The 15,316-nt window shown below is 46.6% G+C and overlaps 2 protein-coding genes across 2 annotated transcripts; both read right to left on the bottom strand.

Annotated features, from left to right (window-relative positions):
- Nucleotides 1–7,831: 7,831 nt before the first annotated feature.
- LOC142571297 (uncharacterized) lies at nt 7,832–9,820 on the bottom strand. Its single transcript, XM_075679544.1, has one exon. The coding sequence runs from the start codon at nt 9,818–9,820 to the stop codon at nt 8,861–8,863; it is 960 nt and encodes a 319-aa protein (XP_075535659.1). The 3' UTR covers nt 7,832–8,860.
- Nucleotides 9,821–11,890: 2,070 nt separating this feature from the next.
- Nucleotides 11,891–14,900, bottom strand: LOC142571298 (uncharacterized). Its single transcript, XM_075679545.1, has 6 exons — nt 14,653–14,900; nt 13,113–13,242; nt 12,801–12,982; nt 12,315–12,374; nt 12,203–12,271; nt 11,891–12,140 (listed from the first exon to the last, which is right to left on the bottom strand). The coding sequence occupies exons 2-6, from the start codon at nt 13,226–13,228 to the stop codon at nt 11,998–12,000; spliced, it is 570 nt and encodes a 189-aa protein (XP_075535660.1). The 5' UTR covers nt 13,229–13,242; nt 14,653–14,900; the 3' UTR covers nt 11,891–11,997.
- Nucleotides 14,901–15,316: the final 416 nt, after the last annotated feature.

Below are 15,316 nucleotides of genomic sequence, written 5' to 3'. Positions count from 1 at the left end.
TGTATTTGTGTACAATATAGTTATCAATTCGCTATACTTATGGCAGAAGAACACAATACACCAAACAACAAAATCAAATTCGCTCTGAAAAGCTGCTTTTTGCCACTATTATATGCAGCAAATTAAGACTTCAGAAAGCACAAATATGACTTCGACGCTTCTTCGCGTATTAAATATGAAGTAGAGGTAGGTGCATGTTAACTTTTTAAAACAGAAATTGAACAAAAATAGTAAGTGCCAAATATTGAATAGCGACACGACGACGTAGGTACTTGTAGTAGCAATGTTTATTTCCATATATTTAGCTACTGCATCTTAACCAACTAGTGCAAAAGAGAGCTAACTATTGGAGACAAAGGATAAGATTTAAATGCAAGGCTACTAATTGTTATATTAAAAAACTACTTGACTAGTCTATCAACAACTTTAGAGCCTCGTTGCAAAGAAGCTTCCAAGAAATAATTGCTGCTGTATGAAGAGCTTCCAAAAATGACCAATAAATTGTTTCCAAAAAACATGAAAGTTGTAGAAAAAATAAACATAATGAAGGACCAATGTTTTGCGGACACATGTAAAAGGACTTGTTGCGCGGAAAACAGCACAGACTTGTCGCATAAAAGATGAATCTGCTAGACTGAGATGCGTGGTTGTATTTTACGCAAAAAATCCTATGGGCAAGTTTTGTGCCAATATGACTAAAAGATACATTCGTTACCGTGCTTGCCTTTGGAAGGCTACATATGCTTGTTCATATTCAAGTACTTGTCACATATTCGTTGTTAAAGAACTTCCAATTTACATATTGACACAAAAGCCTCCTCTGATCGCGGAAAAAGAATGGAATAATCGTATAGTATACATAACATTTAGAACATCATGGTACTATTTTTCACATTACGTAAATACTCATGAAAGACAAAACTGCAAAAAACAGCATAGAACTTTGGCATAATCCGTAGCTGACTATGTCAATGAGTTTCCCATTTCATGTGGCAAAGTTGCATAAGGCAGATGGTATGCGATATCTGTGGTTTAGAGATGCGTTATTTTATTTGGGCACAAGTATTATACAACTGATCATTGTGGGAATAAAGCAACATCAGGCATTCATTACCAGTATGTCATCATGTCACTTCTATCTGAAAAGTGACTATCATTTGAAGTCAAACTTGAAACTGGCAAGCTTGCATTGAGCATCATTTTTATGTGCCCATATACGTGTACCACATGAACCGCTACTTTAAGTTATGACCAGTATCATGTTATTCCTAAATGTAATTGTAGTTTGCACAATACACCTATTGAACTTTTAATCAGCATCCTAGTACATTTCCTTGTATTTGTACATAGGCTTTCTGTCGCAACACCCTCTTCGCACCCATGATAAATTCTGCAGTCAGTAAAATAGAGCTTTAGATCATTTCCCAAACTGCTTTCATTCCATCAAGTAGACACCGAGCAGACGCTGTGCCGCAAGTGAACATTTATGAGGGCGTTCATCCTTGCTGCTTATTAAGCTGGCTGCGAGGTAAATGGAGGAAATGTGTACAGGTGAAGCGACGCTCCACTGTCGCATGCACGTAAACAAAGCTTATGGTTATGGCGTGAAAAAATTTTTTACGTCAATCCTCCAACCATGGTGCATGTACTGACAGGATGGAATGCACACATCGAGCTGACGGTGCGGCGCGATGAACACATCTTGAGGGACACTCAGCCTTCCTATTAGCATTAATTTGAGTGCAGCCCAGCAGCTTGGCCAGTGCAGCAAGGAACTACTGAGATGGAGTACAGCTCACAGAACAGATTCTTAGCGTAAAAGATTGGGGTCGTGTTCCAGGGCTTCCGTGAACGAAGAGGCAGACTGAACTTGAAACATTTTTTTATTGCATCGCAGCAACTTAACGTGGCAGAATGACAGCCAAGGAATACAAGGACAAAAAGCACACCACAGCTTGGCGGCCTGCGATTATACGCACATAGTGGGCGAGGGTGATGTGATCGCGATATGGCTCGCGTGACAGAAAGGGAAACGCTATCACACATGTATACGTGCACATATATCCGACAGTTGGGCAGTGGCAGAGATGCTTTGCTGTGTCGTGACATGCGCAACAAATTGCATAAGGAGCATTTCCATAGTTTACATTACAGCAGATGACACCTAGCACGAAATGAATAATTGCAATACGTGGAGGAGTGATGTAACTCCTAAGCTGTTCCCTGGCCTCCCCTCTTCATAAAGTGTATAATGTGCAGAGACAGCTCTGGAAATAAACATGTAAAAAGCAAAGAATCTGCTTTGATACAATACATATATTAATATGCATAAGAACATCAGCGATCAGCGATGTTTCTCCAATGTTTATTACTTCAGAGAACATGCAATTGACAGAAAAAAATCCCAGACGATTACGACACTCCCTAATACGAAATTTGAGTGCAGCTCTACACGTGTCGGAGGCTCTTCTCGGAGGCTCTGCCTAAGAGAACCAACCGAACCATTGAGTACACGAACCTTTGCCCCATATTAGGGTCATCACAAATTGGCCCTAATATCACCCTAATATGGGGCAAAGGTTCCTGTAATCAATGGTTCGGTTGGTTCTCTTAGGCAGAGCCTCCGAGAAACCAATTGAGGACAAAGACGTTGCTTTGAACACACACACAAAGACTTTTAATCAAACTAAAAAGAGGCATAAAGCAAATAGAAGGAAATGGAAAGCATGCCTAAAACAAACACTCAAGAAGACATTGCGGCAAAGACCACACATAGGGCTTGCATGAGGTTAACGGGTGCGCGAGTCCGGGCTTGCCACGAGGGCGGGGACGCGTAACAGTCGCGACGCGGCAACGCGGTGACAAGCTGGCGAAAGGAGGGGCGCCGGTCTCACCAGAGGTCGCGGTGTACGTTGACCGACCGCGCGACCGGAGCGCGCCCGCTCTGGCTAGGCGAGGAAAAGCAGGCGGCTTGGTGGCGCGAGTAGACGGCGTCGGCGTTCTGGCCGGGCAGTTGGCGTAGAACTCGGGCCCGAAGCCCCACTGTTCTCGTTTCGCCCGCAGGCGCAGAAGCTCGAACGCCGGCCTCGGGCAGCAGGTGGCACGACAGACGGGGGTGGCGTTCTGGCCGGGCAGCTGGCTTAGAACTCGGGCCCGAAGCCCGACTGTTCTCGTCCTGCCCACTGGCGCAGAAGCTCACCGGCCTTGAGGAGCTGACGGCACGCTCAGGTAGACGGGCGACGCACAGGAACAGGTTGGCAGGAGGCCCCGGTCGGGTGAAGTCCTGGTGGGCTCGGGTCCGGAACCCGACGGCCCGTCTTCAACGCCCGCTCCGGTGGTTGACCTCCACCTGCCGTCGCTTCCTGGGACTCTCCTGGCGTCTCCCCGGCGTCTCCCTGCGTGTCCTCTCCTTTTGCCAGCGCATCACGCTTTTTCTTGTTGTCTGGCCGATTTGGCATTCTCGGATTGGCTGCCTGGCGCCCCGTGGTCTGTTCTAATTGGTTGCTTTTCTTTTTGTTGTCTTTCGTGCGCCGCGCGTTCTCGTGCCGGACGCTCTTCGGCGTCGTTGTTTTCCTTCTTCCAGCATGGAATCCGCCTCTGCGCGCGTGCACTCAGTGTCGTCTGCTCCTGGCCGTCCCGATCATCGCACCTTGTCGCGCACCACACATCACACAAGCCCCCTTTCTAACAAGTTTTTCTGAAGAAAAACTGCCGCTTAGTGCGCGACATAGTTCACAACACTACAGTCATGGTCTGTCTACGAGATTACACACAACACTGCAGTCATGATCTGTCCACGAGATTGCGCACAACACTACAGTCATGATCTGTCCACGAGATTGCGCACAACACTACAGTCATGATCTGTCCTCGAGATTGCGCTGTATGGTTCCAACGCACAGTTCACTGAGCACGCAGATAAAAGACCTTAAAGGAGAACACTAATTCAAAGAAAGCACAGCAAGTGAACAGCAAGTGAACAGAAAAAAAAACTAGCCTCAAAGACTAATAGCATGGCATTGTCATGACACAAGCTTGTTATAGTAACGGTAACATCAAGAGGCGTAGGGTTGCAGCCCTCCCTGTATTCTACTCATGTAGTCCGCCCTACGAAGTTCCGCACGTTGGCTTTCTTGAAGGTCATCGCCGAGTTCAATTCCTTCTACACCCGAGCCCTCATTTGTTGTGAAGGTAGGTATAGGGGTGTCCGTCTCCTCCTCTTCCACCACGATGAATGATGCTGACTGTGGGGAACTTTCCGGTTCACACTCTTCATAGCGCTTCAGCATGTTAATATGGAACAGTTTTGTAGTATGTCCCAAGTCCAACCAGTAATCAAAGTTGCTTTTCTTTCCTGTGACCAAGAAAGGCCCCTTCCAGTGCATCAACAGTTTGTTTGCCGTTGTTGGAAGCAGGATAAGGGCACGGTCACCAACTTTCAGCTGGCCTATCTTGCTTCCTCGGTCGTAGTAATTCTTCTGGGACTTTTTATATCGCGACAAGTTCTCTTGTGCCAACCGTAGTTTCTTTTCCAGACGATGTCGGAGATCTAAGACATACCCATATGTGGTCTTGATTTCTTCGCCTAGGTGGTCTCCTGTCCATAGTTCCTTAAGTAGACTGAGTGGACCTCGGACGTGTCGACCGTAGATCAACTCGAAAGGAGAAAACCCCATGCTGGCTTGAGGCACTTCACGATACGCAAACAAGAGCGCTGCTAGTAATCGGTCCCATGACTTTGGTTCTTCTTGGCACATCTTGCGTAGCATTTGTTTCAACGTGCCATTAAATCGCTCCACCAAACCATTACACATGGGATGGTACGGCGTCGAGCTTAGATGTTTGATAGCCAGCAAGTCATTTATCTCTCTCATTAGGTCCGACGTGAAACAGGAGGCCTGATCGCACAGTATCTCACGTGGAAATCCAATGCGAGAAAACATTTCTATCAGTCCTTCGACCACCGTAGCCGAATCGATCGACGGCAAAGCTATCGCATCTGGATATCGGGTAGCGAAGTCCACCAGGGTCAGTATGTATCGGTTACCCTTATTTGACGTAGGCTTTAAGGGTCCAATTATGTCCACCACCACTCTTTCAAATGGTGTGTCTATTAAAGGCAAGCGACCAAGAGGTGCCTTGTCCACCTTGCTCTTAGGATACGTTCGCTGGCAAGTGTCACAAGAGCGTACGTATCTTCTCACTGCTTCTTGGACTCCTGACCAGTAGAAGGATTCTAGAACACGATCGACGATCGTTCTCTTGATTCCTTGGTGCCCTGCCATCAGACTTTCGTGCGCCATAGTGAGCACTTGGCCACGCAATTTTTGGGGCACTACCACTTGTTGGGTCGTTTTGCCCGAGGGTAGCCGGCAACGACGATACAGCACTCCCTTTACTACTTCGAATGAGTAGGATGCTAATCCTTTGCCTTGGAACACTTGACCCACTTTGTTCCTACAAGATTCTAAGGTCTTCTCTTTGTTCTGGGCCGTGGTAAGATCCTTCCTGGTTATTTTCAAGGCGCTGATATTGATTGTGGATATTTTCGGCTGTTTGTCTCGGCTCTTGATGCCGACCAGCAAAGCATCCAGGGAATGGTCTTCTCCCTTGGTTCTTTTCCCACTTGCTATACCATCTTCGATGGGCTTCTTCAGTCTTTTTGTCCAGGTTTTATCTGGATCATGAGGTTCTCGTGAGCCTGGTACATTTCCGATAATAACATCATATAAAGGAGCTGTCATACACTTGACAATCGACGTACCAGAAAAATAAGGTGAATGAATTTCTACCTTAGCCTCGGGAACTTCAATGCGGCTGCCATCCGCCAGGACAAGCATAGCGGTGGTACCTGTCAGAGCCTTGTCTGGTACGAGGGAACGACGCACGACCAGCGTATTGCTTCCCGTATCTCGCAAGACTGACGCGGTCTGTCCGAAGATGACGCCCTTTAGCACTGGCATCTTGCGTGCTACAGTCCTTGTGGGGGTCTTCACCATGTTAGCTATGTCTTGTTCAACGACTACTGCGTTTGAATCTTCCAGGTGCTCTTCTGGTGACAACAGGCAAGACGTCTTCTTTGGTGGATCATTTTTCTTGGTGCAGGCTTTGACATCATGCCCGGGCTTACGGCAATATCCGCAGTACGGTTGCCTCAGCTTAGATCGGCAGTCCGATGCCTCATGACCCAGCTTTCCACATACGAAGCATCGCATTGGAACTTTCTCTGATGAGCTTCCAGGTTTCTCTGTATGGTTAATGCCTTCCGACTTCTGCCGGAATACTAACAAATTGGGCTGTCTCTGAGCCTCTAAGAAATTATCGGCAGCTTCAGCCATGTCATCTAGCTGGCGGTAGCTCTTCTCGCGCAGGAAGAGTCCTAACCGATGATGACAGTTGTTCAGAAACTGTTCCGTCACCACCAGGTTGCGAAGTGCCAAATACTCCTTTTCGGTTTTGGACATTTCCACCCACCGATCGCAACTCAGTAGCCCCAACTCAGTAGCCTAGTTGCGTACTGCTTTCCAGTTTCGCCATCTTGGGGTTTGCTCTGTCGGAATTTCTCCCGATAGCCTTCCGCCGTAAACCGAAAACGCTGGAGCAACGCCAACTTGGCTTTATCGTAGTCGAGGGAGTCTTCCGGGGACAGACGTCCAAAGACTTTCAGAGCTTCTCCGCTCAAGCATAGACTTAGAGCCGTGGCCCATTTGTCTCTAGGCCATTCTTGTCCGGTGGCGACGCTTTCGAACCTTTTTAAATAGGCATCCAAGTCGTCCCAGCTTTCGTTGAATCCCGGCATCAAACTGTGAGGATTCACGCTGAATGGGGCACTTCCTCCTGGCCCTCGGTCAGCTGTCCTTGCAGCGTCCGTTGCCGCCATTTGGAGGCGCAACTGAAGCGTTCGCTCCTCCAATTCTAGCTGCCGTTGGCTCATCTCGCCACGATTGCCCTCAGCTTCCGCGACTTTAAGTCGTAATTGTAAATTTTTCTCCTCTAATGCCAGTTCCTCCCTCCTAGCCTTGCGTTCGGCTGCGCGCTCTTCTCGCGCCCGCGCTTCCTGCTGATCTAACCATTCCCTCAACTCCGCACCTTCTAGGCCCATGCGTTCGGCTAGGGCTAACAGATCTCGTGTGCTAGCAGCCATAGTTCCTAGCCTTTAGAAAAAAAAATCCAAACGAACGGCTTTGTCCTGTCGCGGACGCCAATTTGTGATGACCCTAATATGGGGCAAAGGTTCGTGTACTCAATGGTTTGGTTGGTTCTCTTAGGCGGAGCCTCCGAGAACCCAATTGAGGACAAAGCCGTTGGTTTGAACACACACACAAAGACTTTTAATCAAACTAAAAAGAGGCATAAAGCAAATAGAAGGAAATGGAAAGCATGCCTAAAACAAACACTCAAGAAGACATTGCCACAGAGAAAGAAAAAGAAAAGTTAAGAGTGGCCACTCCCATACACCCCCAGCGGCCCAATCGACCCTAGCGCGCCTGGCGGTTGATGAGAGCAACTGGCCTGCACTTCCTGTTTTGGTTTCGCTGGCACGAAATTTGGATTACCCCTCGTAACCGACGTTGGGCTGTCGCAGAAGCTTGTCATTTCAGACCACTTTTCGTCACCCAAATGGCAACGCATTTATTTGTCGCTTTGATTTAGCGATTCACTCTTTTGTCTAGTCCAATATTTGGTGTTAATTGAGGTAGTGACGCAATTTTTATTTCCATTAAGTTGTAACAGATGGAGATAGAGGTAATCATAATTCACCACGGCTTTATCCATCGCGCTTGTCTTCTGTGTTTTGGTACAAGCGCTCATATGTATCAAAGAGACAGAGTTCCCGCAATGTTTTTATTCCAAGGCAACATAGAGGCTGAGCAGAGAAAAAGCACAAAATGAGAAGAGCATCGTACAGAAATGCAAGGTGTAGAAATATACCTGCATCTTTGCTTACAAAGTTAACAAATATTGCAACAAATACACAGAAAACACAAGTGTTGGTAGAAGCCGGCAAGCTGGTGAAGTATGGAGCGCTGATCAGAGCCCAGTAGGCAAGAATCCATGGAACAAACGCGGCGTCCAAAACTGATGAAGGAAGGCGCAACATACACACAGCACTTAAGTCGCTAGTCACGACTGTGGTTAACCGAAATAATGCACAGAGAAAGAAAGATGGTACAAAAACCACACGACGCAAGATATCAGAAAAGCAAAGATAGAGTGCATAGGCTGCCCTTAAAAGCAGCTAGCCCAAAATGTAAAAAAAAAATTGCTGCTTGAACATTGGCTGGATGCTCTCGAAAAGGTGATGCTGTGGCGCTTGCCCATTACATGAAAAACAAACGTTCTGCTACAACACTGGCAGGCATTTTTCCTCTTATGTGTCGCCTTCATGAAAAACTTAGAGCCTAAGTGATTTGATACTCAGTGTTGCTGTTACGTATTGGTAGCGTTCAAGGTGAAGGTGAAATACACTGCAGTCTTCACTTCTCCAAAATTCTGCACCTTAACTGGTGCTACAAGTGCGCTATTACGCGGCTAATAGCCGAAGTAAACCTCTTTACCACTATATGTACCACTATATGCTCCTTACCACTATATGTACTACCTTGAGCTAGAGAGATAAAGCGCACACAGTGACTAACCGACCCACAATAGCATGTAGAGTTTGCCAGCAGATGCTACAAATATACAGACAATATACGAAATTTTTTTTCAAGGTTATGCAAATCCCTTCGAGCAAATACAGGTAGTGTCCCTACTCCTCATAGTGGGTGAAGAAACAATGGATAAAACGAAGGAGCGCCAAAGTGATTGCGTGACTGGGTTTAACTCCAATACCTTTGCGTAAAGCTGCCGCTAACTGCTAACCTTTGAACTTGTCTAGTTGTATGCCAGAGATTGAAGACTGGAACCTAACCTTATCCAAGTTTCGGTTCACGAAACGCACATGCCAGCATAAACGAACCCGGCAAAACATTTTGAGAAACTCCTTGCGACACCCAGCAGAGCAGAAATGAAAATTGCCAACGCTCGACAGATGGCGATACAGAACGTGGCACACTTTCGAGTGATGTGCGGTGGCCTCAATTATGGCAAGAAAGTGAGATTCAAGTTGTTGTACGTATGCGAAAGCTGCTTCCGATGGCACAGCCAGATTCCCAAAAAGTTTGCTAGGGACATGGTATGCTTTGAGCATTGTGAAATACTGGTGGGGACCCTTGATTGTCCCGCTGTCGTCTTTCAATAACTGTGGGCAACTGCAAGTTTCACCTGCGTTCCGAAGAAAGTATTTCATTAGAAAGCCAGCTACATAATATGCAGCGGAGTCGTCAATAACATGGGAGTGAATGTTAGTCGCAAGTTCGGAAAGATCGTCCAGAGCGGGAAAGTCGTCAGGATGTGGCTTTGCACACTCCTCATTATTCACAAGAGACTCACTGGTGAGGGAGAATGGCGAGAGCTCCTGAAGGAGGTCACATTCATCATCCTCGGCGTTTCCGTATTCTGACAGTTTGAACAGCTTTCTTATGCAGATGTGCTTCAGGCCACAGATAAATTGTGCTACATTCGGGTTGGTGTTGCAACCTTGTTTTTGCCTAATGTGACCGAATATGTTCTCCAGGGGATCCTGTTGAAGTCGGCGTGTTAGAAGGTATTGAAAATTGTAATTTTTGGAGAGATCGTCCCACAGTTGACAAATGGCCTGAATTGTAATCTGCCAACCATAAATGGTTTGTGGTTGACGTCTGCCATCAAACTTCCATGATGCAATCCAGGGAAGCTGGCCTTGAAGGAAGTCAATCAGTTCTGGATTCTCTTTCATGATTGCATGCCGGAGCTTTTGCGAAGTTTTTTTTTACTCGAGCTGTTCAGGGAATCGAAAATCCTGTCCATACGATTACAAAATGGTGCTGTAGCGATGGCTGAGGCAGGCAGCACGTTTGCATACACCAATGCCGTGATAGCAATGGATACCGATGCACTGAGGACCTGCGTTGCTCTGCTGACCTTCATATTGGCAAAAGGTTTCTGATGAACCTGCCGTTCAGTCAACTTTGGAGCCAGTCGCAACCGCAACTCATGCGAAGATTGGTAAAGGCTTACAATGTGTGACCAGTCAACAATTTCATCCCCTATGTACAACTTGTGCGCTTGGACATTATTGCGTGTTGTTTTAATTAAATGTGGTACATCAAAGATGAAATATACCCGCTCACCATCAACTTCAAAAAAAAAAGGCTTTGCGGCAGTCACTCTTAGTTGGTTAGCGAGACTGACATTAGAACTACCCTGGTCACATATTACTGCTTTCACTGTAATATAAATGCTTCTAAGCTCCACAATATGCGACAACAGCAGGTTATGCATAACAGATGATGGTGTTGATGTGTGCCCTATAGTAAAAGCAACCGGTTGAACCCAGTTCTTCGAAACACCAGCAAGGAGAACAACCATTGCTCGGATAGCAATGGTTGAAGTGCGGTGAGCGCCATCATCTGTGAAACCATGGACAACGTCCCGTGCAACATCATAATGCAAATTTTTTTTCAGTGCTATCTCGTCAAAAACTAAAGCACACACTCGGTCACGTTCATTCCAAGCTTGACTATTTGTTGCAATGGAAGAAATGATTCCAGGAATTGTGCCTGGAGTCATCTTTACATTGGCTAGCCACCTTCTTAATGAACGCCGGGAGGGCAAAGAGAAATATGGAGCCAGAAATCGGTATGCTCGCGGGCCATGGAAGTTTAGGTGAAGAGCGAATTTCTTCAACCAAACGGGAAACCGCTTGCCCTTGCCTTTTGGCCTGAAGAGAACATATGTCGAAAGAAGTTTAAAAACCTCCTCGGTGACGTATGGTTGGATAATGCCAAGAGCCTTTGTAGTCGATGACGGTGATTTGTGAGGCTGTCTCAGCAGTCTTTTGATAGTTTTCCGCTGTGCTGCTACTTTGGCTTGGAGACGTTTGATGGTTTGCTTGTACATTTTTGATGCACAACTTGTCGTTGGCACGCAGGAAAGCTCTGCAATGAACAAAAGAAATCAATGTAAAAGCGAACAGCAAATAATTCCGCACAAGCATTTTCCTCGATTTTTCAAACCCAAGATACCAAGATGCCCAACTCCCCCCCCCCCCCAACACACCATTCCACAAAACTTCATGAACCGAGATTTATCATGTAGCCATGGGAAAATAGAAGCCTAAATTATACACATCCTAATTTCAATCTATGCAGGCAATACAAAGAATGATTTAATAGCTCCTTAATAGTCTGCACTGCTTCCAAAGGAGCCCATTTATGTTGCAGGTTCCTAATGCACTTCCATTCTGCTTCCAGCAGAAGTTTTTGTTGGGCTAGTTGGTGCATGTTACTGATGTACTAAAGCGCCAAACAGACGACTCAAGAAGAGACACGGACGAGCGCGGCATTTGTAAGGATCAGTAGACAGAACCGTGCTGTGTGCTTACAGACTGTGTCAGATGTACAATCGGAGAGCCATGTGCGATAATTTCATAACGATGCGAATGCAGGTGTGCGTAAGCTTCCCTCAGCTGGCTGTGGCAATTCGGTGGTCGATTAAACGATGAATTTTTTCTTTGAATTTCGAAGCTCTTATTCCGTAAGTAACCACTAAATTGTGGCACACATATTATCTTTCTTGTGGAGTCACGCAACAACAATTGGAAAAAAAATGTTCCATCGTTCCTGTTGTTACAGAATGACACCAAAAAAATTAAAAGCATCATTGAGAGCTCACTCTAACAATTTGTTGTTGCACACACAGTATCCTTTTGAGGATAGTTTGCTTAGAATGTTCTAAACATAAATTATCACATGAAAAACAGCTACAATAAAGGCATAGTTACCATTTGCAGTAGGGCACTCATTCATGGAGCTGTTGGCAGACACATCTTCTGAGGTTTCCTGTGAAGCTTGTTCAGCGCCTCGGACACTGCTGTCGGAAGAAAGTTGCAAGGTGCCTGCGGAAATCTCTGTATCAATACAATCTGTCGCAGAAATCAACATCAAACTCACCGATCACAGAAGTTCCTTCTGTCACAACTGAACGATTGGTCAAGGTTTCCTCCAGCAGGTCGAGATCAGCAGATGCCCCTTTGCCAGCTACAAGGGAGTTGCCAACTGCAGACGTTTGGTAAGCAGTCAATTTCGCGCAAAAAAAGCAACCTCAGCGCTGAACTCACCCTGCTCATCAGGGCACCTCAATGTGTGGGGGTCGCTGTTCGAAGCCTCTTCCGCAGATCCTGAAGAAACTAAACACCCACGATTTGTCAGTAACATGTTTAAAAAAGAAACCTTGTAGTGCAGCTTCTGCAGTCATGTGGCAGTCACTAGTAGAAGCGACGCTCAAAGAACCTGCATATATGTGTAGTTGGTACAAGTTGCAAAGCTTGTAGCATAGGAAAAATTAAACAGCACTTCCAAGCGTATTGCTTGGCAGGTGAAAAAAAAAGAGTAGAGAAGCAAGCAATTATGATCTGTGGAATTATCAATAGCGCAACGTTACATTGGTGTGAGGTATATATACAAGTACACGCAGACTTCAAGTAAACGTGCAATAGACTTTAGAAGTCTTTCAAAACAATTTAGACAGGCCAATAGCGTTAAAAATGGCAAATGTCTAGCTGCAAGGAAGGTAATAGCCCACAATTCAGAGAATTTAGGAGTTTCGAAGAGATACTGCTCCTACAGCGAGGTTCGTCGATCGGCTACAAACACCTTCGAAATTATTTGTCGCCACTGCTGCTACTGCATAGAATCGAGTTTTTGTCAACTACTTACAAGGTGCAACTTGCACTGGGTGCACACTCGGCACAGCCATTTTTGTAAGCCTTGTATGCCCAGGGTCCATGAAACTTTCAGCAGTGAAATGGTCGCTGCAAACTCTGTAGGTTGCGTACAATACGCTGCCCGGCTTACTCAGAAGATCGTCTCTTCCAGCGAACTGCATCCATGCTGTCATCCTGCATTGGCAATGAACTATCAGCGGAAAGCGGAACTACTTGAATAGTGATTTTTTTATTGTGCCCCTTACTGAGTAAGCACAAACAGTCAGCGTGAAGACACGCAAACCATACAGGAGCTTTAACGCACCTGCCGTCCCGTGGTATGCGGAAGAATCTCGTTCGTGGCTTCTTATGGGTTTTGCCGTTGTTGAAGCACCACGACACACAGCAGTAGCTGCCGTAACTTAGACCGCCGGACGGCATGGCATCAGCACGCTCTGAAAATGTCAATAAGTGCACGCTTCGTTAATTACCAAAAACATATGTAGAAGTAATATGTTTGAATGAATAGCGAACCGATGCACAATATGAAACCACCGACATGTTCTGACCTCTGACCCATAAAAGTCAGACATACAAGAATACATGTTAAGACCACATACAGAGGTGTCCAAAAGTTCCCAGGCCGTCATCCTATGTAATCCCATGGCATCGCGACTTGTGAACTTTTGAACACCCCTGTACATCATATGTAATCTCATGGCATCGCGGCCTGGGAACTTTTGAACACCCCTGTACGTACTCAGTATAGGGAGTACATTGGGAGGCAAAATAGCAGTTCACATAAGCGTGGTAAAGATCATTCCAAAACGTCCAAATACGAGGCCTTTGTTCAAATGTACGCCACGCCACGCCTACGCGACAATACGTTGTGCAATGTATTCCGCCACGAAAAAATGATAAGGAACTGAAAGTTACATGAATGCGCAGTACTTCCCAACACGGCCGCCGCAATAAGTACATGCAGTAGTCATTGGGAAATTTTCCCCATCGTTACTTTTCTGTATAAACAATCCGCACGGACGTATACACCACCGTCCGTCCGTGCGCCGTAGATACACAGCTCACTGCAGTACAAAACGCAATAAGCTACGCTCGCTGTTTATGTCACATGCGTGAGTTTTCAAGCAATATTACTAAAATATTCAGGAGCCCTTACTCTATACGGGAAACGAGCAATCAAAGCTTGGCTACAGCGTGCCTAACGTCCTGCTTTTCTTTATTTAGGTAGCGCCCGTCCCCGGAACGCCGTTTTTCAGTCTGAATCGGCGTGGCGTCTATTATGTTCTTTCCAGCGTTCGTCAGCCTCTAGAACGAGCCAACGAATGCACCGTCAACCGTCACGCGGTCATATAAGCGCAGGTTAGGAATTCAATTTTCTCGGAAGCGGAATTTTCCTGAAATGCACAATTCCCGATATTGACCTTGAGCGTTTTTCAACACGAACTATTCGTCGAAATGAAACGCCGATACCGCGGTTATCGCATATGGTTATCGCAAACAGCTCTAAGAGCGGTTTACCCTCGCAAACCGAGACGCAGCGTCTCGATGGCGTCTGACAAGCTGCGAGCGCAGTGCACAGCCGTGAACCGGTGCAAGTTAATGGCAGCTTCGCGTCGTTTGATTATTTTCACGGAACGCAACCAACAAAGATTATGCCGTTCTCGGTGGGGATAGCAAAAAGTACAGCTAGTACAGCCCTCTTGCTGCGCGTTTCTTGAGGGGGCATGCTTTTCGCATTGTTCGCGTCTAGGCGCATCATATAGAGCCGCAAACTGCTTTTTTTAGCGAACCTCGTCGCGCTCACAAGTCAATTAGTGCAAGCTTCGCTTAAAAACATGACTCACCTTTCTCACGCACAAGAACACCACCGCAGCCGACGCTCACGAGACGTTAGACGTTCCCGCTGGCACGCCGCTGGTGTCGTTGATTTCTGCTCGATGGACGAATGGTGATTGGTGTTGATGGCAGTACGAATGAAGAACAAAAAGCACGGAAGGTGTCTTCGATAAATTCTGTTTTTATGTATAAGAAACACGCCAAATTTGGGTGTATAATTATTATTTTGTAAAGCGATTGAGCAGAATTCAATACAAAATTTTCTTTTTTTGCACCTGCGTCCCCTGGCGTTTGATGAGAGCATTAGTTCGTTACGTAGCCGTGACGTAGTTCCTGAGGCCAGATTTCTCGGAGTGTCCGCTCTCAGTGTTTCTCTATGACATTGCGGCAAAGAACACACATAGGGCTTGCATGAGGTTAACGGGTGCGCGAGTCCGGGCTTGCCACGAGGGCGGGGACGCGTAACAGTCTCGACGCGGCGACGCGGCGACAAGCTGGCGAAAGGAGGGGCGCCGGTCTCACCAGAGGTCGCGGTGTACGTTGACCGACCGGGTGACCGGAGCGCGCCCGCTCTGGCTAGGCGAGGAAAAGCAGGCTGGCGCGAGTAGACGGCGTCGGCGTTCTGGCCGGGCAGCTGGCGTAGAACTCGGGTTCGAAGCCCCACTGTTCTCG

This window comes from Dermacentor variabilis, chromosome 2 (genome assembly GCF_050947875.1).
Source record: "Dermacentor variabilis isolate Ectoservices chromosome 2, ASM5094787v1, whole genome shotgun sequence".
Taxonomy (NCBI): Eukaryota; Metazoa; Arthropoda; class Arachnida; order Ixodida; family Ixodidae; genus Dermacentor; species Dermacentor variabilis.
This window is presented reverse-complemented; position numbering and strand designations above follow the sequence as displayed.

Bases quoted from the DNA above. Each gene is read 5' to 3' on its own strand.
- LOC142571298 (XM_075679545.1), bottom strand. From the start codon at position 13,228: ATGCCGTCCGGCGGTCTAAGTTACGGCAGCTACTGCTGTGTGTCGTGG. The intron at 12,375-12,800 runs GTAAGTAGTTGA...ACATATATGCAG, and splicing joins CCCAGTGCAAGTTGCACCTT to GTTCTTTGAGCGTCGCTTCT. The intron at 12,272-12,314 runs GTTTCTTTTTTA...GTGGGTGTTTAG, and splicing joins TGCAGAAGCTGCACTACAAG to TTTCTTCAGGATCTGCGGAA.
- LOC142571297 (XM_075679544.1), bottom strand. From the start codon at position 9,820: ATGAAAGAGAATCCAGAACTGATTGACTTCCTTCAAGGCCAGCTTCCC.